This window comes from Polypterus senegalus, chromosome 1, assembly GCF_016835505.1.
Source record: "Polypterus senegalus isolate Bchr_013 chromosome 1, ASM1683550v1, whole genome shotgun sequence".
Classification (NCBI taxonomy): Eukaryota; Metazoa; Chordata; class Cladistia; order Polypteriformes; family Polypteridae; genus Polypterus; species Polypterus senegalus.
Window position 1 is genome coordinate 89474876 of NC_053154.1, and position 26796 is coordinate 89501671.

The 26796-nt window shown below is 40.3% G+C and overlaps 1 protein-coding gene across 1 annotated transcript in view; it reads right to left on the reverse strand.

The window, feature by feature from the left end:
• Positions 1 to 20332: 20332 nt before the first annotated feature.
• Positions 20333 to 26796, reverse strand: part of ret (ret proto-oncogene receptor tyrosine kinase) — a 152132-nt gene continuing 145668 nt past the window's right edge. The window contains exon 20 of the mRNA XM_039753135.1: positions 20333 to 21767. Within this exon, the coding sequence (XP_039609069.1) occupies positions 21610 to 21767 (158 nt within the window). The 3' untranslated portion in view covers positions 20333 to 21609. The remainder of the gene's footprint in view (positions 21768 to 26796) is intronic.

Consider the following 26796-nt stretch of genomic DNA (forward strand, 5'->3'; position numbering starts at 1 on the left):
ATGCAGGCTCATCAAACTTTTAGATGATTTTTACAAGGTGGGTGTCATCAGCAAACAGACCACAGTTCCAAAATCCAGTTATTCATGCCCAACAAAAAAGGAGTGGTTATAAGACCCAATCCTGTGAGCAGCCGTACCTGGTGTGATGTGCTTAGAGATATTGTCTCTAGCTTTACTACATGCTTCTTATTAGGAAGAACATCAAATCGAGAACAGCACAAGGGCTAATTGATACTCATGTCACCAGATGATCAAACTTTGTGAGGGTGGTACGTCAGTACTATGCCTCATCGGAGTATCCTTGGGTACCGCTGGTTTGTCTTTGTGTTGAACAAGCAGTTGCTCACGGAGTCCCAAATGAGGCAGATTACCTGCATTGAGAGGGAGTGTTAGTTACAGCACCATGGCCAGAGGGTGATCCAGCTCACAGGATCCAAGCGCCTGGACCAGGCTAAAGGGACGCCCATGTAACACCTGGCTGTGACAGATAGATGGTCATCTCCAGAGGGTGGGACTAGACCATGTGTCTGTCTCGAGGGTTGCCAGTTGGGATCCCAAGCTGTTTCACTGTGTGGTGGATGCGGCAACATGCTGTACCGTTGCATGCTCTCTAGCCTGACCTGACCTGTGGTTAACTGTGTTCAAAGCAAACCTGTAGACAATAATGTGAATCCATAAGAGTAAAATGAGAACCCAGTGACCTCAAAGTATCCAGGAGGAACTGTTTAATTTGAATTTAACTTGATATCCAATATTAAGGAGCAGAAACTCCGGAGTGACAAACCCTGCCGTAACCATGAAATGTAGATTTAATATGGAGTAATACATGTACAACCGTCACAGAATAATCATCTTTTGCAATATTAATTCATATAAATAAATAAGAAATTAAAGAAATCCAAAATAAAATAAAAATATCCTATTGGCTTTGCATTAGAACTGCTGTAAATTACATGTAACACCGGGATCATGAAGAAAATCCTGAAATTCAGCAGTAATCAATAAAAAATGCAGATGATAAAATCCCATAGTGTTTTGTACATAAATGTACAAGCTACTTATTTTACATGTGCAGGAAAAAAGGCAAGAATGCTTTTCAAATGGACTATGGGACACCAGCTCATCATTATGTGCACCTTCACTCATACTGTACCAGTTCAGGGTTTACATTTATTTGATGTTCACATTTTTGGGTTGAAATTGGAGTAGCTGTGAAAGAAAAACTAGACGGACATGGTGGGGAAGTGCAAACTGTACACAGACGGCAGCTGAAATTCGAGCCCTGACCGTGGAGCTTTCCAGCTGCCGAGCTGAGCACTGTGTTACTTTCTTTAAGATCAGGATATGCAAACTAAATAAGCAGAAATCTGTAAAATATGCAGCAATTTTATGTTCATCCCTATAGGTGTTGAAAGTGAGATTTATGATTAGCATATGAAGGGCCTGCTGGTGCAAATAAATAGTTCACATATTTTATTTTTTTCAACACAAAGTTTAAAATAGTTATTATTTTATTTGCAGTGTAAACTGTTTGACAGATTAGAGATGTCTAGCAGTCCAAGAAATAAGCATCTTTATTAAATTTAAACTCCAACTTTGCTGAATGCATTTATTTAATAATCTCAAAATAAAAGAGTAGGTTAACCTTGAAGTTTCCCCAGCTAACACTGTAGCCCAAACATTCCAGTACATCAAGCCAAATGTGCTGCGCCCGTTGTGCCCATTACCCAGTCAGCAGAGTGAGTCTCTTAAATCAATCATATGTCAGAAGCCTTCAGTGTCTCTTTTGAGGGTCATAACCGAAATGCCCTTTCTCTTTCCTGGTTCCCTTTTATTCCCTCCTGAGGGAGCGTAATATGACTGGAAGGGCAGGCCTCTTCTGGCTTCCTGATTTTCTTTTGCTGGCTTGGCTCCCTGCAACTCCCAGATGACCCCCGGTCGAGTGTCCTGTCTGTTACACTTCTGACCCTTTCCTGATGAAGAAGCAGAACAGCACAGATGGCTCTGGAGTTCTCAACAGCCTTTCCAATGGTTCCCCTGTGCTCACAAGTCGTTTAAATAAAAATATTATTTCATTTTCATTTACACCTGGAATGTGTTTCTTTAATGGAATATGCTTCTCAAGTGTTTCAGTTAGTATTGCGACTCTTTCTACTCATTTCAATGCTGTTGATGATCAGAGTGCCTTTCTGATTGTTAGTTGTCCATTTTCCTCTGTTTCTGTCTTCTGACACCCTGCGCCCTTGTTGTGTATGGTGATCATTTGCTGGTAGGACGTTCCTTCCGCACACAATGGAAGTGATAAATATTTATTATTATAGTTACCATTCTTTCACTACTTTCCCCTTTCCATCACTATCTCAAATTTGGGACATAACAATTTAAAACATTATATTAAAATTAAGCAAGTGTTAGGTTTCTTAAGCCCTGGATTTCTAATTTCTCAGTTGCCTTTCTGGCTATGTCTCGTTCTATTTTCCACAGAGATTTTCAAGTTCTGTCACTTTCACATCTCTTCATCCATCTTTCTGTTTTCTAAACCTGCTTTATCTATTACAGAGTCACCAGCATAACAGGTTCTCCACATCTTCACACTAAAGAACATTCATCTTCAGACTTACCAACATACTGCAGTGGGCTGGCATCCTGCCCGGGGGTTGTTTCCTGCCTGGCGCCCTGTGTTGGCTGGGATTGGCTCCAGCAGACCCCTGTGACCCTGTAGTTGGGATATAGCAGGTTGGATAATGGATGGATGGACTTACCAACATAAGTGAGAATCAGAAGAGGAGAAAAGCTAAAGCTCTAATATCAACATCATGTTACTGCCTTAAACATTAAAGCGATGCTCTGTACCTGCTTTTGGTGAGGAGCGTTGTGCAAGAACAAAGTAGTTTGTACTATTGTATTATATTTCTGAGGTGGCAATGATAGATTGGTCATCTAGCTCTGTGAAGATTACTTGGGGCTGTCAAAAAACATTGACCATTGAGGCATTTCTTGTGTAATTTTGGGCTATACAGGAAATAAATTGTTGTTATAGTTGTACTGAATTATGTACAGTACTAACCAGATAGGCAGCGGTCATAGATCCTTTTAACAATAATACTCTCTTGCGTACTGCATTGGGAAGTCTACTATATAACACTATAAATGCAGAATCTAGTAATGTTGCTGATGGCAACAAATTGTATCATATTTGAATACTGACTGGGTCCCTACCTTAAACTCTAGATCAGCCACATTCTGAATATGATCATACTATAGACAAATGATGACAATTTCATTCAGGTAGAAGATATTTGAAAGTTCAGTAGGTCTATTATATAGGAGGATGCAGCCTGTCCAAATCAGATAATGGAAACAGAGAAAAGGATGGAAATGGAAAAGACTATGAAACAGCCAATCTAGTACACCAGTCAAAAAGCAACATATTGTAAGATACGGAATAAAGTGACAAATCTTCCGCCTTCATTTCAATGGTGAGACTGACAGGGCTTTTCTAATACTGGTGGGTACTGTTTTTTCAGGAGTTTGAGTTCTCTGCAGCTAAAGGCATCGGCCTCCCAGTTTTATTTATTCTTGGGATTCTAAGTGAAGTGAAGTAAGAAGATCCACCATAGGTCCATTAGGTTACCACCTACTAGGAAAATGAGGCTGGACATGGCCAGACTCCAAGATCAGGCTGTTTCTAATGAGTTTGCACATAGTTTGTGTGAGGAACTTGTGGACTTGTGTGCAACTGCCAATCCTAATGTGATGTAGGAGACTTTCTGTGACAAGACTCTGAAGGTTTCTGAGGGTTGTGTTTGTGTTACCCGTGTTCCCAGAAGGAGGTGTATCATCTTGCAGGACACTCTGGATATCATTTGAGAGGAGTCGTGGCACACAGCTTGATGGCAACTCTGATCTGTACCGGGAACTGAGAAGGATGGCTGCGAGGGTTCTGAGGGCAGATGAGGCATTTGTTAGAGGAATCTGTGAGCAAGTCATACACCATCAATAGTCAAGTGACCCACGTCCTGCTTATAGAGGAATTGAAACATTATGCACATCCAGATCTGTTCTGCTGAGGGTCGCAGTTAGGGAGGGTGGCTGATGGAGTGGTCCTTATGGATGGCACTGCAGTTGTGACTCGCTGGGCTGGCTACTTTGAGCAGCTGTTTAAAGCTGATTCTCCTGCTAGATCGTTGGATATCTCTGGGTCCATGCTTCTTGAGGCTGACCCTCCAATTAGCTGTGAACCACCCAATCTCACTGAAATTGCACAGGTGGTGAACCAGCTGAGGGTAGGGAAGGCAGCAGGGATCTATGGAGTGTGGGGTGAACTTCTCCAGGCTGATGGTAAGGCTGTCCTCCTGGCATTGCAAGCAATCGTTGCTTCCATTTGGGAAATGGGTGCCTGAAAAGGGAACGGGGATCTCCTGGCTTTAGGCAACTAAAGGGGGAATAACACTGCTCTTGGTGCCAGATAAGGTCCTTGCTAGGGTCATCCTCAATGGGATCCGTGATCACTTGCTCACCTAAGAGCGACCAGAGCAGACTGGTTTTACGCCTAGGAAGTCTACCATCGACTGCATCCTGGCACTGAAGGTCCTCATGGAGCGCAAATGTAAAAATCGGCAGTTTCGCTGCAGTCTTTGTTGATTTTTGTAAAGTGTTTAACTCAGTTGATTAAGCTGCCCTGTGGGACACCCTGAAACTTTGTGGGATCCCCTCAAAGTTGCTGGATATCATGGCCAGCCTGTACACTGGTACTGTGAGTGTGGAGAGTGGAGGCAGAACCTCTTCGCTTTTCCCAGTTGATTCTGGGGTTTGTCAGGGGTGTGTTTCAATGCTTGCATGGACTGGGTGTTGGGCAAGGTTGGGGCATCTGTTGGTGAAGAAAGTTTCATTGATCTTGACTTTGTTGACAATGCTGTGATCTTTGTGGAGTCAATGGAGGCTCTGAAGAGGGCTCTCAAGAGACTGAGAGAGAAGTCTGAGTGTCTGGGCTGGTGCGTGTCCTGGATAAAAACCAAGATCCTGACATTTAATGACTTCTTGGTCACAGCCATCAGCAGTGTGTCTGTCTGCAGAGTGTGTCAAACTTGTCGAGAGGTTTACTTACCTTGGCAGTGACATTCATGTCTCCGGTGTCTCTTCCTATGAAGTCAGATTGGAAGAGCATGGAGGGTCATCAGGTCACTGGAAAGGGTTGTCTATGCAAAAGGACAAAGGTCTAAGTGAGTCCTGGTGCTTCCTGCCTTGCTATATGGTTACAAGACATGGACACTACCCACTGACTTGAGATAAAGACTGGACTCCTTTAGTACTGTGTCTCACCGGAAAATCCTTGGGTACAGCTGGTTTGACATTGAGTCTTGAATGAGGCACATTACCTGGATTATGAGGGAGCATCAGTTACGGCACTATGGCCATGTGGCGCTATTCCCCAAGGGTGATCTGGCTCACAGGATCCTCATTGTTGATGATCCGAGTCGCCCCTAGACCAGGCCAAGGGGACACTCATGTAACACCTGCCTACAGCAGATAGATAGATGCGTGTCTGCCTTGGGGGGTTGCCACCCAGAATCTCAAGCTTTTTCGTTATGTTGTGCTGGGTGCGGCAACATCCCTGACCTGACCTGATTTTAAGTATGTCTGTATATTGACTTTGTAATGGATGCCCTGAAGCGTAAGCACTAATAAGTTCTGTAAGGTAAGTCTGAGCTAAAGGAATTATGACTTTGAATGTGAGAAGGAAGAATTTTAAAACTTATTTTTAAAATATGTCCCAGCAGCCAAAGCACATATCAAGAATTTTATAACACTTTACACAGTGAACTGTTTTTGTTTGGCACTGAATAATTGGATCAGCGGCAGTACATGTGTGGGTGTTTGCCAGTTCACATCTGGATGTGACAGATACATTCACAAAATGATTGACAAAGGGCACATGCAAAAGCAGGAAAAGCTGGAATTACAAGGAATAACATCAAAACAGGTTCTTGGCATAGCTAACATGTACACAGTAGACAGCTAAATTTATCCCTAGGGTGAAATAAAGTTCTATCTATTGTCATGGACAGCCAGGGCCCTTGCCCAGCCGGGATGCCTCCACACCGGAAGAAGCAAGAAGCAGGGGAAGAGAACAATATGTGGCCAGAACAATACCTCCCCCGGAATGCCACGTGGCAGCCACCCTGGATGATACCGGTGCCTTGGACTCCCACAGGGCTCCATGGGAGTTGGAATTTGATACAGCCCTGTTGGGGTCCATGGGTGCCACCAGGGGGTGCTGCAGCGGACGCTGAGTCCTGGAGCGCAGCACTTCCACCACACCCGGAAGTGTTGCTTTAAGTTCATCACCAAGCATTTCCGGGTGCCTTATATAAGGGACCAGCAGACACTACTCTGTGAACCACATTCGGGAGGAGGAGGACGAAGATTCTCCAGTGGAGGAGAAGAAGGCAGAAAAAAAGTAAAGAAAGAAAGGAAGAAGAAAGAAAGAGACAAAAAGGACTGAGCACTTGTGGGTGTTTTGTGCACTGTGTACTGTGCTGTAAGAAGAAAAGGAAATAAAAACATGTTTATTTGGATTTGTGTCTTGGTGTCTGTCTGTGTTGGGTCTGGTCTTCCACAAGTAGCATCCCAGATGGGACTCCTGGCCTTTAACACTAGAATTACCGGAGCCTACGAAAAAATTCGTAGATCAGGCCCATCTTAAATCCATTCGCACCTCTCCGTCAGCGTCTTTTGTCCTGTAAATGTGCCGATAAAGACAAGCAGCCTACTATTCCATCCCCCCACAGCTGCAGAACGTGCAAAAAGTTCTCCCAGCTCATGCCTTGATTGATTATCTGGGAGTGAAGTGGTGGAGTTTTAGAGTGGAAATAATAGATTGTTATTTGGAATGCATGCATTTCATGTGTGTTCTGTTTCTACAATAATCTGTGTAAACACATTGTTAAAACAGAAATGTTTTTCATATTTTAGTATTAAATGACAAAATGTTGACATAAACTATATAATGTGTGAAGCATGAAGTCCAAAGGTCAAATAAACACTTTCACAAAAGGTTCAAGGACAATACAACAGCTTCCGTGGCATAGTGGAAAGGTTTGCTGACTTGTAATCAAGAGTCCCCGGTTCGATCCCCACTGCCTCCTATATTTGCCATTTTCAGTAGTGAGCTGTTCTTATTCTTAATATTATACAGTACACACATACATTTGGTTTGCGTCTGTAACAGACGGTGTACATTTATAGTACTTGTGAAAGTTACCATTTTATTTTTACTTTTTTCTCTCGGTCACGATCACGGTACATACTACAGACCCCCCACCCAGGGATCTGACGCCGATAGTTTTTATTTGAAACTGGTAATAACTAGATGTGAGTGGTGTTTTGAGGCAATGGAACTGGACATTCTCTGATCTGGCGGTATAAAAGCTGACACACAAACGCTGGTGAATCTGCCTTCTTCATATCTCACCGTCACTTGATTTTTTTTTATTCAGTTAATAAATTGAGTGTTCCTGCTCACGCAGAATTAGTATGCACCTTATGGTCTATGATGTCAAAGATGCACTGACAAAAAACAAAAAACAGAGACATAGGTATATATGATATTTGGAATTATTCATTTTATGACCTGTATAGTACATTTCGGAAAACATTGAGGCACAGATGCAACATTATTCATATTATTCATATTCATCTGCATAACATCTTGCGGTTGTAATCAGTGACCATGTGTTTTTGTTTTTTTTTCTGCTCTTGCCATTCTCCACATTGCTGTATGGTGTTGTTTCTTTTGTACTGACGGACGGGACTGTAGTATGTATCGTGATCGTGATCGTGACTGAGAGAAAAAAGTGAAAATAAAATGGTAACTTTCACAAGTACTATAAATGTACACCGTCTGTTACAGATGCAAACCAAATGTATGTGTGTACTGTACAATATTAAGAATAAGAGCAGCTCAAGTCAGCAAATCTTACTGCTACGCCACGGAAGCTGTTGTATCATCCTTGAACCTTTTGTGAAAGTGTTTATTTGACCTTTGGACTTCAGGCTTCACACATTATATAGTTTATGCCAACATTTTGTCATTAACTACTAAAATATGAAAAACATTTCTGTTTTAACAATGTGTTTACACAGATTATTGTAGAAACAGAACACACATGAAATGCATGTGTTACAAATAACGATCTATTATTTCCACTCTAAAACTCCAGCACTTCACTTCAAGATAATTAATCAAGGCGATGGTGGGGGATGGAATAGCAGGCTGCTTGTTGCTTGTCTTTATTAGCACATTTACAGGACAAAAGACGCTGACGAAGAGGTGCGAACGGATTTAAGGTGGGCCGGATCTACAAGTTTTTTTGTAGGCTCTGGTAATTCTAGTGTTAACTGGCAGGGAACCGAAACAAATAATATTCTTATGGCCAGCCCAGTACAGCAGAACAGAGAGTGCACACACCATTGCCTCGCGGCATGTACACGCACAGCAGCCAGCGGCTCACGCTCATGATCCCTAGAGGTCCACGGAAGCGCTGTTCCTGCCAATGGGGAAGAAGAAGAGTAGACGAGCCCAGAGATCGGCAAACTCCCAAACATGCATCATTGTTGTGAACTCCTGGGTCATCTCCTCATCTTTTCTTTGGTGGCTGGATTCTGTTTGGTTGGGAAAAGGTGGGAAAAGGAGGTGTAGGTTCATTTGTAAATATGATTGTTTATTTTTTTATAGCCTGTCATTTTGTCTTTATTCAATACAAGGTTGATCACAAAAGTGGAAAAAAAATCTCCACTAACTGTTGTGATGACTTTAGCTGGGCAGTAAAAACAAAAACGAAGGGAGGTAGATGTAAAATAATTGATGGTTGATGGAAAATACCATAACTTGACAGAACAAAGAACAATAAAGAACCCTGCATCTTGAAGTGATGTTTTCTGAGAAGCCAACAGCAGGATTGTGATGATGACTTACAGTAGAGCAGAGGTCTGTGATGGCCATTTTAGGGATGGGACAGTAGAGAGGCTACTCTGAACATCTGGTCCTTTAAGGACAACTAAAGACTCAGGGTTACCAGGAACTACCAAAGGAAGTGCCAATCTACCGTCTCGAAGCGGAACTGAAGGTGGCTCTGATGGTAGAAGGTTTGGCTGAAAGTGACATGAAGATCTGGTTTAAAAGCATTGATAGGAGAGTTGGTGAGATGACTCACTTGCTGGAGTAAGAGACTTGAATCCTGACAGAAAAATAAAGTTTTTGGTGTGGTACTTTGAGCTGGGGAATTGGAAAAGCCATGGGAGGTCTGGCCCAGAGGGGAAGCTGAGATTTATTTTTGTTTTGATTGACCTTGTATGTTATGTTGTTGCTTTTGGTATCACTCTCATGTATTTAATCGACAAATTGGGCCAATATGAAGACTTTTCTGGATATCAAATATCACTGTGTGGGTCCCTCCTATTACAGGTTTCTGAACTTAATATATATGACCCTGACAAAATGATAAAGAAAATGATATGTCCAGTAGTTTGCTTATGTTGGCCTTATGTTTGCCCATACTGTCCCCATACTGTCTTGGAATCCTGTTCCTAGTTATTGTCCACTTGGACATTCTCCCCATGGTCTGCATGGGTTTTCTTCCCACATACCCAAAAGACATTAATTGTGGAACCCAAAAAAGACCTTTGTGTGTACAACGGACTAGTGCTCAGGCCAGGGGTGTTTCCTCTTTTGAGCCCAGTACTGCTTGGATATACTCCAGCCACCCATAACCCTAATCTGTTTCAATTGAGAATGTTATGTTGTCTGCCCCATGAAAGGTTCTGCAGAATCTATTTGAAGTCCAGATCACTCTGTAAGAGATCATCCTGTGTTTATAAAAAAGCTGTAATTGGCCAAGGCTGTGCCATACTCTGGAAGACCTCCATGACTTCAGGCCTGTAGCCTTAACCTCTCATATCATGAAGACCTTCCTCAGACCATAGGTGAATCACGTACTAGAGCCCCTGCAGTTTGCCTATCAAGACAAAGTGGGTGTAGATGATGCCATTCTCTACCGTCTCCGTTGGACCCACTCGTATCAAAAGACAAAAGTTTTGTGAGAATCATGTTTTTTGACTTTTCCAGTGCCATCAACACCATCCATCTCCTTCTACTGAGGGACAAGATGTCCAGGATGAGAGTGGACTAGTGAAAAGCCTGAGCAAAAACCTGCTTAACTTGCACTCGACAGATAGAAGGTCAAATAACACAAATTCCAAATCCCGGCTGCCTTACTTCTTGACACTCTCTTGAAGTCTGCAGATTGATACCAGCTCCGTTTCCCATTTAATTCAATTTCCAAACACTGAGAACCCTCAGAAAGCATGTTTAAGATACGACAAATAGATATCAGTAAGAGGCTTTCTGTTTTTAATTCTGGAAAAGGAAGCTGAAGCTTTATACATTTTATAAACATTTACAGCTCATCAAAAGTTCAGAACATAAAAATCAACTTTCTCACATCCCCTTGCATACATTTCTTGGAAACAAGTAAATCATATCATCTTATGATGCACAAAAGAAACGTTTTCTTCATACATAAATATCCCGCCATAAGCATTTTGCTATGTAGTTATTTCACAAAATGTATGTGTTGTACTTAATGGTCTCTTTATTGAGCTGGATAAAAATTCTCCTTTCACTGCTCTTTGTGCAAGAATGTTGAGCAAAGATGTCTGTGACTTTCATGTAATGCCATTATTTTGCTAAAGTAACTTTTCTTCTTCTAGCATATTGGCATTTCAAAGCTAGTGAAGGGTGTCCAGAAAAAGCACTAAATTCTTTACTTACTGGGTTTAGCTGGTCATTTCTAGGGGCCCAGGGAGCAGGGACAAAACTCAAGGCTTTCAATGGGGTTGTGTCCTAAATGATAGCTGATGGCCACGTCAAGTGTAATGCATGTCTCATTCAGCTCCATTTCAACTGAGAAATGCACAACAAAAGCCTTTCTCACAATGTAAGCCAATAGCCACCAAAGGCTACTTAATAATCACCAACACGCCAGGTTCTACCTGGTGCCACCTGAGACATGTGATCCTTGCTCTTAATTCTCTTCTGGGATGGCCCTGCCTGGTTTTGTAATTGTGTGTCCAAATGACCTCTACAGTCTCTTCTCATTCCAAAAACCACAGTTTATCCTCTGAGAAGCAGCAGTCATTAATTTAAGAGGCATGTGAAGTTTATATCCAATCATATTTCTGTTAACAAATTAATCTTTCACAGACTGTAAACTGTCTTCTGTGGTTAACAATGCCTTGAAAAACCATTCATCTGTTACTTAACACAACAAGCACCCAGCTGAGGCTCATGATGAACAACAAGTAATGACAATTGATAAGGGAGGTTTGCCACTGTCAGCCATTTAGGACTTTTTCTTAATCTATGTGGACGTGTGACTGCTTAGGGGTTTATTGATTAGCTCATTTCTTTTAAAAAAGGTCTATGCATTGCTCCCAAAAAGTCATTAGCTTCAGACTGAAGATTCACTAAAAATGGATTTTCTTGACAATTGCAGATTTTGCAAAATGAAAGATTAGTCAGGGCCATAGCAATGGAGTCGGTAGTCGCACAAGTGAAAGCCTCTTTCCTTAGAGTCCAGCCATGCTCTTCTACTCATTACATTTCACTGCAATTCTGGTTCTTCCTCTGTGTCAGTGTCCTTTTTATTTCTCTGTGTGTGCAAGTGCAAAAAAAACAGAGCCGTACTGCACACAGAATCACAGGGTCAACCAACAGCAGACAGCAAGAGGTCCAAAGCTGAGCAGCAATACGTTGAATGGCCAGCAAGACAAAGCAGTCCTGCTGGAACACTTCGACACATCTACTGGACCTCTGGGATTTTAATATACTGTAATGTACATACTAGACATTTTACTCATATCATATCATACTGATTTAAAAAATGTCTATTTATGAAATCCATAGTCATGTGTAATAAATACAATTTTAAATTCAAACCTGCCAAATACAGATATTTTTGAAATGAGGAGTCCCATACTGTATTGATTTTTAGTTTTATAATAAGCAATATTCTTCCTACTTCCGTTTTTTTAACCATGTGGGCTCTTGGCAAATGTTGTGTGACCAGCAGGTATATTTATGGACTCTATTAGTGTTGATCAGTGTGAGAGAATAATTTCGAGGTAACAGCAGTTAAGTATTTTGGGTTGCAGTGCACACTGAAATTTATAACCATTTGTCTTTGAAATGTCATAAAGAGACTGCTGAAATGGTCAAGTAAATGAGCAGAATGTTCTAGAGGGATGGTTCAACAAACTGGCTGATGTAATGTTCTTTCATGCACCTAGTAAGATTTGATCAGTTGGCACATATATAGTTTTTATAACAGAATAAGAGCTGAATTCAAGAACAAGGATATAATGGAGACATTTATTTTAGGCTGGTGTTGCTCTATGCTAAAGCACCTCTTGTCTTTTAATCAATCAGAGTATGAAATGTAAGCATTAACTCAGCACTGTTATTCAAATTCAATTAAAGTCTCTAAATATTACCCTCTACCTGTATTATTTGACCATTCTAACAAGTCTGCTGTGATGGATGCTTCATCTTCAGCATGGTGCTGCTAGAGTAATAAAGGACATAGATGGACATGTTTTCTTCTCCCTGGCTTTTGACTTAAAAAGGATTTATAAGACTTGTCCAGGTTGAGGATAAGATTCTTTCCTTAAATAAGGTGTCAGCTGCTATCACATTGGCAAAATTCAGCCAACCATTTTTAAAGCGAATATGCCGTGTTCGACGTTACCCTCTTTCACCAAGTGTTTTCCTGGAAATTTTTTCCAAGCATCTTATGATGCTTTGTGAGGCCAGAGTGAGACAACAGAGCTATAACAGCCATGAGCACAACGTTTGTGCATGTCTACTGTAAAATCGTTGCCAACATGGCCACAGCTGGGGAAAAAAATGCTGTTTCAGCCTCTTGACACTTGCTAAACCCTGTGTTTCCACCAAAGCACTTGACAGTTGTCTATAACCCCACTAGCCCCTTTGCTCCATTCAGTCATTTCCAACCCCAGGGCTCTTTGAATTTCTATAGGTGGGTCTGTGGTTCATCAGTGAACTTGAAAAGGTAAAAATGGGTCCCAAAACCACAAAGTTTGAGAAACGCTGCCAGATTTCCATCTCGCGTGTATTAAAAAAATAATAAAATTGCAGCATTATCAGTGCTGCCACCAGATAAACAACATCACTGCATGGCTAATTATGCACACAAATTAGCCATGTGCCCAGCAACAAGCTCAAAACACAGGACACCCTCTTGAAATAATTAAAAATAATGATATACTACTAACTACAAGGCTTTTCTTTCATCTTAAAGGCAAAGCATCTACAAGGGAAAAAAACATAAGGCAACCCAGCTGTGACTGGACTAGACAGAATGTAACCATCGCTTCGTGGCATTGCCAGTGTGTGCTCCAAGGCTGGAACAATGTGAGCACAATGATCTTTCTGAATGTACTTATTACTTAAAACTTTGTGGCAGTTTTAAGTATTTCGCTTGTGGTATTTGTTCTCTCAGCCTTTTTTGTTGTTTGAGGCCCGGTGGTTCACTGCTGCCTCACAGCTCAGATCACATACTGTACTGTGTACTAGGGCACAATAATCAGGCCAGCATATTTGGCCAAGCTTTTCTTCAGAGGAATTTTTAAACGACTACTGCTCCACTATAATTTTCTCAGAACTACAGTTGTGCTTGAAAGTTTGTGAACCCTTTAGAATTTTCTATATTTCTGCATAAATATGACCTAAAACATCATCAGATTTTCACTCAAGTCCTAAAAGTAGATAAAGAGAAACCAGTTAAACAAGTGAGACAAAAATATTATACTTCGTCATTTATTTATTAAGGAAAATGATTGAATATTACATATTTGTGAGTGGCAAAAGTATGTGAACCTTTGCTTTCAGTATCTGGTGTGACCCCCATTGCAGCAATAACTGCAACTAAACATTTCCGGTAACTTTTGATCATTCCTGCACACCGGCTTGGAGGAATTTTAGCCCATTCCTCCGTACAGAACAGCTTCAACTCTGGGATATTGGTGGGTTTCCTCACGTTAACTGCTCGCTTCAGGTCCTTCCACAACATTTCCATTGGATTAAGGTCAGGACTTTGACTTGGCCATTCCAAAACATTAACTTTATTCTTCTTTAACCATTCTTTGGTAGAATGACTTGTGTGCTTAGGGTCGTTGTTTTGCTGCATGACCCACCTTCTCTTGAGATTCAGTTCATGGACAGATGTCCTGACATTTTCCTTTAGAATTCTCTGATATAATTCAGAATTCTTTGTTCCATCAATGAAGGCAAGCCATCCTGGCCCAGATGTAGCAAAATAGGCCCAAACCATGATACTACCACCACCATGTTTCACCGATGGGATAAGGTTCTTATGCTGGAATGCAATGTTTTCCTTTTTCCAAACATAACGCTTTTCATTTAAACCAAAAAGTTCTATTTTGGTCTCATCCGTCTATAAAACATTCTTCCAATAGCCTTCTGGTTTGTCCACGTGATCTTTAGCAAACTGCAGACGAGCAGCAATTTTTTTTGCAGAGCAATGGCTTTCTTCTTGCAAACCTGTCATGCACACCATTGTTGTTCAGTGTTCTCCTGATGATGGACTCATGAACATGAACATTAGCCAATGTGAGAGAGGCCTTCAGTTGCTTAGAAGTTATACTGGGGTCCTTAGTGAACTCGCCGACTAATACACGCTTTGCTCTTGGAGTGATCTTTGTTGGTCAACAAATCCTGGGGAGGGTAACAATGGTCTTGAATTTCCTCCATTTGTACACAATCTGTCTGACTGTGGATTGGTGGAGTCCAAACTCTTTACAGATGGTTTTGTAATATTTTCCAGCCTGATGAGCATCAACAACTCTTTTTCTGATGTCCTCAGAAATCTCCTTTGTTCGTGCCATGATACACTTCCACAAACATGTGTTGTGAAGAGCAGACTTTGATAGATCCCTGTTCTTTAAATAACACAGGGTGCCCACTCACACCTGATTGTCATCTCATTGATTGAAAACACCTGACTCGAATTTCACCTTCAAACTAACTGCTAATCCTAGAGGTTCACATACTTTTGCCACTCACAAATATGTAATATTTGATAATTTTCCTTACTAAATAAATGACCAAGTATAATATTCTTGTCTCATTTGTTTAACGGGTTTCTCTTTATCTACTTTTAGGACTTGAGTGAAAATCTGATGATGTCCATCCATCCATTTTCCAACCCGCTGAATCCGAACACAGGGTCATGGGGGTCTGCTGGAGCCAATCCCAGCCAACACAGGGCACAAGGCAGGAACCAATCCCAGACAGGGCACCAACCCACCGCAGGATACACACACACACACACACCAAGCACACATATGGGACAATTTAGAATCGCCAATCCACCTAACCTGCATGTCTGGTGGAGAAGATGCAAACTCCACGCAGGGAGTCTGATGATGTTTTAGGTCATATATATGCAGAAATATAGAAAATTCTAAAGGGTTCACAAACTTTCAAGCACAACTGTACTTCAGTTCCTCCTTCCCCACTGACTTCAATGCAATTTTTAGAGGTTTCAGATTTTGCTGAACTTGAGGTAAGTGAATTCAATGGGGTTCACTCATCACTATTCTCTATATATTGATCTTATGTAAGTGTGCATTATTTATTTTTATGTACTATTTATTCATTATTATTGCTGTCTAATTTACATATAGTATGAAAATATGCTACAAAAATAAATGTAGTTGACTCCTGAGTTTATACATCTTCATAAATGTGCATTCCTTTTTTCTGAAACTGCATTTATTTTGAGGATATGCACGAAATCTTCTTAAGGCACAGTGGTAGCTCTGAAGCTAAGGGTCTACAATCGTATGTGTAATGTTGCCGGTTCACATCTTGTTACTGACAGACAGGAACTTACACTGTTGGGCCCTTGAGCAAGACCCTTAACCTGAAGAACTGCTCCATGGGCGGATCCTGTGCTTTGACCTCCAAAGGTCATGTGAAAATACAGTATCCCCTCTGGAATTAATAAATTATACCAAAAAAGAAAACTTTAATATGCTGGAAGTTTTTTACTGATGATATGTCACACATAGAATGAAGCATAAAAAAGAAATCCATCCACTTACTACAGAACATTAGAACAATCTAGACAAGAACAGGCCATTGAACCCAAACAATGCTTGTCAGTCCTATCCACTTCTAAAAATATACCAAGATTAGTTTTGAAAGTCCCTAACGTCTTACTGTCTACCACACTACTTGGTAGCTTATTCCAAGTGTCTATTGTTTGTGTAAAGAAAAACTTCCTAATGTTTGTTCAAAACTTACCCTTAATACATTTCCAACTGTGTCCCTGTGTTCTTGATGGGTTCATTTTAAAATATCATTCTCGATCCACTGTCCCACTTCAATCATGTCTCCTCTTCATCTTCTTCTGCTTGAACTGAAAAGGCTCAGCTTATTCAGCCTCTCTCATAGCTCATACCCCTAAATCCAGAATCAGCCTGGTCTCTTCTCTGGACTTTCTCTAGTACAGCTCTATCGTTCTTGTAACATCTTAATCCAGTTTCTGTCCACTCATCCTTTTTTACGGTTCCAGGGGAAGCAGTTTATCCCAGTAACATTATGCACAAACAAAGAGTCTGGCCTGGAGTCAATCGCAGAGTTCACATAACATACGTGTTTAGGATGAGGGAGAAAAATCTGAGTGCCTGCAGACAAACAAGTAGGCTGTGCAGACTCCACACACATAATGACTGATATCTGCTGCTCTGAGGTGACGCCATGCTGCCTCTCTTAATCCTCTCTGTCACAAGAAAAGATTTTTCCACAATTGGTGCTATTAAAAAAGCCAACAATTCAGCAATGGAAATCCAATCTTTCTCTACTTCTTCTTTATTGCACTTCCTTATGCCCCTATTAAATACAACCTTTGGTCAATATACTAATAACCCAGAAGTACACTAATCACTCAGAATACGGACCCAATGCACGATGCTCTTCAAGGCAGAGAAGCCTTTATCTGTTACATAGAGAGATCAGAATGACTAAAAAGGAAGAAAATTAAAAACAAAGAAAATTTCTGACTTGTCAGTCCCAGTCCCAGTACCAGTCCCAGTCCCAGTGAGGCATAATACAGATAGATGTATTGCTGTTGGTATACGGGAGACCCAGTAGTGTTTCATAACCACGCTTCTTGTGAACAATTCGTTGGCTGAAACTTCTCAGTGTTAGTGTGTCATCATGGCACTCAGGTTTGTTTTAAGTCTCTTCTTTGTTACAACATCCAGGGGGTCCAGAGTGTGTCCTATAACTGAGCCTGCTCTTTTAATTAGCTTGTTGGTTCATTGGACTGCTCTTGAAGTGATGTTACCAGCCCATCACACCACAGCATAGAAAGTCACACCGATCATCTCAGAGTTATAGAGGATGTGAATAACATGTCATTTTCCACATTAAAGGAGCTCAGTCTCATAAGGAAGAAGAGCCTGCTTTGCCGTTTCTTATTTAGTTCCTCTGTGTTCTGAGACCAGTCCAACCTGTCTGTCATTGATGTGGACCCAGAAGTACTTGTAGGAGTGGACCACCTCCACATCCACTCCCTGAATAGTGACTGGACGTAGAGTCTCTTTGTTGTTCAGAATAATTGCCTTATTCTACCATCTCAAACCCACTCAGTATTTAATCTTTGGAAACTGCTCGGGATTAAGACACAAAGACAATAGTACACAGATAATGTACAGTGAAACCTTGGATTGCGAGTAACTTGGTTTGTGAGTGTTTTGCAAGACGAGCTAAAATTTTGAATAAATTTTAACTTGATAAACGAGCGAGGTCTTGCAATACGAGTAGTACATATACGCCTTGTCCGCCGAGTGTCACGTGGGGATTGTGGGTAATTGTCTCCCATTCTCGGTCTCAGTCGGCGTGCCTCACTCATATAGTCAACATCTGTGTGAGCGTATACTGTTTACTATAGCATGATGACCACGTGTGTGTGTGCTGTAACATGGAAGTCCCTGTCATGCACCCCAAAAACGAGGCTAAGTCTCAATACTTCAGCAAAACCAGCTTTATTCAGTGTGAAACAGGAACAGCAGGGTTATTTATTGTAGCGGGATCTACCGCTCTCCTATATAGAGACACGGCAATCAGGCAGGGTCATGGCCAGGTTAGTGGCTAAGTAATACTGTTCTCTTGCATTTATAATGTTCCTTGCATCACCCATCGATGACAGGCGCTTACAGCTTGACTGCAATCTTTTCTGATTCTGTTTTATGATGAACTGCTTCAGTGCTGGGAGCCTGCGGTTGCTTGCTTCGGGACGCTGTTCCACATGTTGTCCCGTTGGGGTGGAATCCCAAAAGAGTTTAGAAACCTTACAGTGCGTAAAGCATTTTTTTTTTAATTTTGGGTCCAAGTGTAATGACTCTTCAGGCAAAAGCAACTGTCATTGGATAGGTTCCTTGTTAAAGTCACAAAAAAAGAAAAAGATTCCAGTGAGCCAACAGATAGCTGGGATTCCGTTAGTTAGAGTGAAGATTTTGTATTAATCATTTTTATATAAATATTTGTGGGTTGTGAAACAAATTATTTGAGTTTCCATTATTTCTTATGGGGAAATTCGCTTTGATATACGAGTGCTTTGGATTACAAGCACGTCTCCGGAACGAATTATGCTCGCAAACCGAGGTTCCACTGTATTTACATCTTATGAACAGTTACACTTTAACTTTCCAGCAACAAACTTTTTCTGTTATTTTTAAATTAGAAATTTTGTCAAATGAAACCTACCCAAATTTTATACACCTTCTGCCTGTTTTTTAATCCTGGAGACAATACTGGTCAGTCTTGGACTCTTAGGTAGCATCTCAACAATATTTAAAAACATCTCGAAAAATCTTGCCTTCAACTATCCTAGGATATGGTGGCAAAATAACCTTTCAATTAACATTTCAGAAAAGGAGTGGAAGTCAGCCATACATAAAATACACTCCAGCTTTAGATGTACTAAGCACTCAATAACTGAACTCAAAATCTCTTATCAAGCACATTTAAAATTGTCCAGAATTTATCCAGGGCAAGATTCGACCTGTGATCGTGGCAGTCTAGCTCATGACTCAGTGGGCCACATTAACAACATTTTGTACAAAAAAATCTTTGAATGCCTCTCAGCCAGCCTTGGCGTCACACTCTCCCCTAACCCACTAACAGCTGTGTTTGGTGGACTCCCAGATGGGCTTAAAGTGAAGAAGGACAAACCAACTGTGATTGCCTTTACCTCACTACTAGCACGTAGACAAGTTTGAAATTTGAAAAATGTAATTCTCGCTTAGAGGATCTGTTCAAAACTTTTTTTTATATAAAATGACAAGACTTAATTAAAATTAATTTTTCTGGTTTTTGGCTTTCCTCTCTTTCTGTTTCTCTCAGTCAGTCATTATCCATCCATCCATTTTCCAACCCGCTGAATCCGAACACAGGGTCACGGGGGTCTGCTGGAGCCAATCCCAGCCAACACAGGGCACAAGGCAGGGACCAATCCCGGGCAGGGTGCCCACCCACCGAAGGACACACACAAATACACACTAGGGCCAATTTAGAATCGCCAATTCACCTAACCTGCATGTCTTTAGACTGTGGGAGGAAACTGGAGTGCCCGGAGGAAACCCACGCAGACACGGGGAGAACATGCAAACTCCACGCAGGGAGGACACGGGAAGCGAACCCGGGTCTCCTAACTGCGAGGCAGCAGCGCTACCACTGCGCCACCGTGCCGCCCTCAGTCATTATCCAACCTGCTATATCCTAACACAGGGTCACGGGGGTCTGCTGGAGCCAATCCCAGCCAACACAGGGCACAAGGCAGGAAACAATCCCGGGCAGGGTGCCAGCCCACCGCAGGGCACACACACCCACACACTAGGGACAATTTAGAATCGCCAATGCACCTAACCTGCATGTCTTTGGTCTGTGGGAGGAAACCCACGCAGACACAGGGAAAACATGCAGACTCCATGCAGGGAGAACCCGGAGAGTGAACCCAGGTCTCCTAACTGCGAGGCAGCAGCGCTACCCACTGCGCCACCATGTTTCTCTCAGGTGGGGTTTAATTCTTATTTTGTTAGGTTTTGTTCTTTCTCTGTCGCTACTTTCTTGAAAAAAATAAAACATTTTCAAAGCCAACTTTTTTTTTAAATGCAAGAAAACGAAACACTTAAGAGAAATTATAAGAAGACTAACTTTGTTTTATTTGAAAAGACATTTTTTATTTTTATTTAACAGTATTTGGCCAAAACAAATGTAAAGCAATCATTTTGAAAATACGGACATTCATTCAGAGTGAAATAAAACAGTTTTGAGTTATTATATGAATTTAACTCTTTATTACAACTTTAAGGAAAAGAAACACATTGACATTGCATTCCTCTGATGAGTGATAAGCCAGTCACTGACACTGAAAGCAAAACTATTTTCTGCTTTATTGATTTTACATAATCATCATTGCAAGAATTTCCTTTCCATTGCTGTTCGGCTGGCAAGACTCTTCACGTGGCATTTAGGAACATTTACAACACACCACGTTCAGCCAACCAATTCATAAATGAACAGAATGTGACATCAGGTAAATACATAAGACGTATCAAATTTATAAAGAAACGTAGAGAAGATCTGCCACTCAAACAAAAACTGAAAAAGACCACTCAAGCTATGTGACATGACATTGTTTTCAAAGAATATGGCTTGATCTCCTGCCATCAGAAACAATATATACTGAAAAATGTAAGTACTCAAGTTTCTAAAACACAAAACAGAATGAACCAAAAAGCCATTTATACAATAAACTGGACGAGTGGTTAATAAGGCATATATTAAACTCTCTTTCATTAACATGTTATGGAAACATATTTAAAAGAAACCTCACCAGTTTACACCAGGACATCTGGAGGCAAAAACGAGCACATTGATACAAACTGAACAGTGATGTGACAAAAGACACAGGAAAACGTCAATATTAACAAAATATACAACCATAACAGAGTCCACGAACCATAAAATGAATCCTCTTTTTAAAAAAGTAAGCAGTAACGTGATTTCTGTTTAAATAAAAATCAGCTACAAGTACATTTATGGTTTTTATTCCAGTCTTGTCAATGCAAGTAGTAATCTGTGGTCTAAAGGTCCTACAATATTCAAGAAAAAAACAAAACAAAAATACAACACAATTTGGTCTAGCAGATGAATTTCCTTCAATCTTCTTGAAGAATTTCCTGTCAGTGTGCCTGCAACACCTCCTCGTAAAATCCCAATAGCAATTATAGCTTACAGATACTCTGAAAACGAGCAAATCTAGAGGTGCATCAGTCAAAAAAAGAACAACTTTTGTCATTTATTATGAATTTAGATTGAGTACAGCGTGCCTAAGAGCAGAGCAAAAGCTAATGCCTTTAGCTGGAGTTAACCAAGCATCACACCTCATGCCTGTCGTATCCCTTCTTCAGTCGGCAGACATGGACAGCATGAATACTTTAACTATCAAACTTGTGCGCAAATTTTGCTGTTGAGGGTGAAACAATCCAGTTTGCATAAACACTATCATTTGCATATCTTGTAAAGACAGGATTAGTGCCATCAAGTCTTGTGAGGAGAACGGGGCTCTTCTCAGGCCAGTTCGGGTACGACATGCCTAAAAACGAAAACAGATAATTTTTTCTGCACTGAAAAAAAAAAAACCAGAATGCACTGTGCAGACAACAAGGCTCTCAGGAAAACTGTAAACTTTAACTGGAAATGACAAAGTACTGTGGCAGACTGCAGGTCCCACCTCAGCAGAGCTAGAGAAGAGCTTAAACATCAGCGCACAGATGAGGTTGCATTCACTGCCTTGTCAGGGCAGGTCAGATACTCAGAGGCATCATTAAGGAAATATTCAACTATCGAGTGCATCATGAACTGTCGCTCCATTCATTCCGTACTCACAGAGATTTGGCTGCTCGGCTCCTTCATGCAGTAGGATATTTAAAATCAATGGAAGCTATTGTTTGATTTACCTATATGGTTCCATTATTAAGATTAGGGTTAGGGTAAGAAAAATGAAAGAAATAAAGAACAACCTGGTCTTTTCCTACGTCTAAGCTACAGTATATAAAATTATTCCATATTTAGTATTCACATTAGAGCAAGAATGAAAAAGAAAAATGAAATTAGTGGCAAGAATGCAAGTACTGGACTTTAAAGGATTCAAATCTTGAGCCCTGATCCTGCAAAGACTGACTGGTTAGCGTATCATGGAGCATAAACACTGACTGGGGCCGTTTAGGGATGTGCTGGTCAAGTTACAGATGGATTGAAACATCCATGAGGTGAAGGAACAGTAGAGCAAATTGAACTATCACTTTCTCCACAATTAGTGCCAACACTATGAAAGACTTCTCCAAAAATTATAATAGCAAAGATTCCATTGGGAGGGCCATGATAGTTGAAAAGTGTCATAACATATCTGTATATTATAATAAAAAAATCCTGGGACAAGATGAGACTTTTTAGCCTGGGACGAGACGTGACTTTTTTAGAGAGATACTTTCATAACTTTGTGCCAAGAGATTTAACCACGCCTGGGTCCGGAAATAAAAGACAAAGTGTAGATGACAAAGTAGAACTTCGTAAAGAATTCAAAAACATTGTCGTGATACACATGCAGAGGAGGTTAGAGATAATGAAAGTACTAAAATTTGAAACTCTCAAAAAAATGATAGTAAAGATCACATTAGTGCAAACAAACGGAAAATATTACTCGGTGAAATAAAGGAACAGTGAAAAGAGATCAAATATATTGTTCGGATTTAAACTTTAAGTTGGAGACTTGTAGATCGTCTAATTTGTGTTGCCATCAGGGAAAAGTAGTGTTTCTTCCCAATGAAGAGGTGAATCTGTGAATATAAAAAAATTTGCTGTTTGGTGAAAGTGAAAACCCCATACGCGAGTGGCAGAGACGCGAAGTGGCTGGTGCGTAGCACAGGCCAGAGGGGGGGTTGGCAAGTGAAGTAAGCAGAGAGCAAAGCCCCCTAATCTTATTAATTAAAAATGCCAATTTGTATTACATAGTACATTTGCCACCATCACACCTTCCTTTGGAAATATTATGCAAATATGGGCTGAATGGCCTGTTCTCATCAGAACTGTCTTAATAAATTATTGAAGAACAAAACTTCCATTGTGTGAACTCACTCAATCCAATTATAGGGTTGCATATACTAGGAACACAGGGCACAAAGTGGGCACCCACTCTGGATGGGGAGACAGTCCAATGCATGATGCACTCATGCTCATTCCTATTGAGACAATTTAGAGTCACGGTTCAACCTAACGTGTGCGTTCGGGAGATGTAAGAGGAATACTGGAGTAGTTGTAGGGGAACAAGGAAAACGGGCAAACTCCATACAGACCACAGCTAGATCAGAATTCAAAGACAGTCCCCTGTAGCTATGGAACAGCAATACAAACCAGTGGTGCCACCAAAGAAAACTGGGCTAATTTAGTCTATTCTACAATTCTCCACAGTGCCATGAATGAAGAATTATTTTAATGTTTATTTTCCTGTTTATATGTTTGAGTGAGGTTACGAAAAAGTTAGCAGTCCTCACATCTATTATCTGACATAAGAACATAAGAAATTTGACAAACGAGAGGAGACCTTTCAGTCAATCAGGTTTGTTTGTGTGGCTAATAGCTAAGATGTCCCAATATCTCATCCGGACACTACTTAAAGATCGTCAAGGTTTCTGTTTCAACTACATAGCTCGATAGTTTCTTCCAGTTTCCGATAAAGGCTTTCAAGGGTTTTGAGGAATGGACGTCTGTCATAGCACTATTAACATAGGGCTACCAATCCATAATTAGGCGTGCTCATGCATGAGTCCACAATCATTCACTTCCATTGGCCTCACCTGAAAGGAAACCCCGATGAACACGTTGAGAATGTGTAGCTCCCTTGGTGAAGTAATGAGGCAGCAGTATTAGTTGCTGTGTTCCCCTACTGAGTAGTGGTACATTCTAAACTAAAACTTAACATACGGTAAAACACACATATTTTTATTTACTTTGTTTTCCCAAAATGGGGTATTGCCTTTAAAATTTACTTTTTTTCTTTTATTGCACATTTTTTAAATTATATATTATCATTCTTCGTTGTATTTGTTTTATTTGATTACCAGCTTATTCTCTTCTTTCACACTATCTTCAGTTCTAGCCACACCTTCACCTACTCTTGTTTTAACTCCTACCCATGTCCTCCTCATTCTTTTTTACTCAGTAACAATGTTTTTAACGTTATTTCTAGGTTTCCCTAGTGTCACATGTACAGAGCATGGGGGAATTCTTACATGTATGTGCTAATCAAAATGCAACACGTTGCCACTCTCTGGCTCCATGATTAGTGAGTATTACCTGCCTTTTCTTTATAAATCATAACAATGTTTCCCTGATATTTTAGATAGCTCACTGTTGTTCAGATGCTAACTGTTATTGACAGCACCATGTTCACGGTACTTTACAGATACCTGATCATCAGGATTTATCGACTGTTTCAGAACGGCTTACTCTCTAGAAATGTTTACTCACTTTTGACAAACATCCAGCACACAGTGCTCTCAGAACATGCGGCTGCTCACCATGACCGGAAACAGAATAGGTGAGTCAGAAAATGTAAGGATTCATGGATAATTTTATGAACGTCGATTGTTTAGAAGTTAGAATTTGAGATCAGGAATACATACAGTGTCTATCCCATAGTCAGATAACAATAAATTGCTCATATTGTGTAGGTGAAATTAGGTGGATATGACTGGTAAGTTTTGTCGAGCTGAATGATCCGTTCTTATCAAAATTATTTAATTTGAGTAAAGTTGTGCACCTTAATTGCAAAGAGACTGACATTTTAGGGATTATGTATATCCAAGGTACATTTTTTTATTTGGTCATATGGTCTTAAAAATTGCAATAAAACCAGGCACAAACTGAACAAAAATTAGAGTTATCAATATTAATTATATATATATATATAATTAAGGATTTTGATGTCCACTGGCCTACAGATACACTGGTGGTTACAACTGCTTCCTAAATTTACTAAGTGAACATGGCCAGAAGAATTATTATTAATTAGCTGCTCAGCATTCTCCTCTCCATCTTTGAAAGCTACATAAGCAAAGCTCTATTAGAATTATGAAATAATGGGGAAGCACAAAAAAAGTGTACGGGAAGTAAGCTCTCCTGTTACAGAAATCAAGTTGTTAAAGAGTCCAAAGTACATTAGGCTAAGGTGCAGAATGACAAACTGTTTGGTTAGCAAGAAAAAAAACGAGGTGGCACACTTCATTTGAACATTTTGACACTTTGGTGGCGCAAGTTAATGCAGTTACAGGTTTTGGGCTTCAGTACCAATGAATCAGTCTGAGGTCTGGGTGCTCTTACTTTTACTTTTAAGGGTCGGATGTGTTTTCCACGCATATACTGACAAGATGAGTAATTGTAACGTGATTAAAAAGGCATTGTTATTTCCACAATTAATATAATAAAAAGAAGAATTGAAACAGAAGATTTTGGCCTTCATGAGCTGAGTGTGCACATTTGAAATGAAGCACTGAATTCAACCCTAGAAGGCTGAATATAAAAGACAGGCGCCTGGCACAACTAACATGTTCAGATTGAGTGAAATATAAAATATTCTGATTTTGGAGTAAATGAAAGGAAGATAATGGATTTGTACAATCACACACAAGTACAAGAATTTTCTGCAGATTTCCAGGTTTAAACAAAAAAATGAATGGCATCATAAACCACAACACTGTCAGCCTGACTTCCAGAGGCTCAAAGAGATCTTTTCTGTGTGTTATACGAGTAAATTACTGTTCTGGTAGTGAACCTCATGTAACAGGCAAGTGAACGTCAGTTTGAAGTAAGAATGATACCACACAACAGACAATGGTTCTACTGTTCTATATTTTTACTTTCTGTCAATGAGACGTTACAGGACACCACAGAGGGGCCAATATCCAGCTGCAGTGCCTAAACTAAAGCCTGCCTGCTTTTCAAAAATGTTTTCATTTGTTTTTTTTTTTGTTCGGAAATTTTTACAAATTTAGAAAGTACATATGTGCATTTTAATATGATGCATAAAAAGTGCAGAAGTATAAATTAGGTAAATATGAAATATAGAACGCCCTTGTCCATACAAACCTATCTTGCTTTTCGGCTGCAGAGTTAAAAATCTAGCAAATACTACCATTTTTTTTTGCAAATATTTACAGTATGTTTTTTTTAGTAGCACTACTCATTTTTTTGTCTATGTGTATCTTGGCTAATAACCCTACAAACAGTACAAAGACCCTAGTTTGACATATTCTGGGAATCGAGAATTGTAAGCTATCTGCTCATACTGCCGTGATTATATTTCGTTGTTCATTTTTCTCGGCCTACATTTAGAGCTTTTTCTCATCTTTAAATGTTTGCTAGGAGTTTTTCGGTACAAAGAGGTTATTTAAGTTTTTTAAAAATACATTTGTGCTGTTTCTGATGGCATTTGGATTTTGTCTCAAATCCTGTTGCCAAAATGCGGTTCCTGGTTGCAGGTGGGTGTGGTTGTGGCAGTCACGATACCTGACTTTGTTAGTGCATTGTGTTTAAAGTGTTTTCATGGACTTTGCAGATGTTTCCCT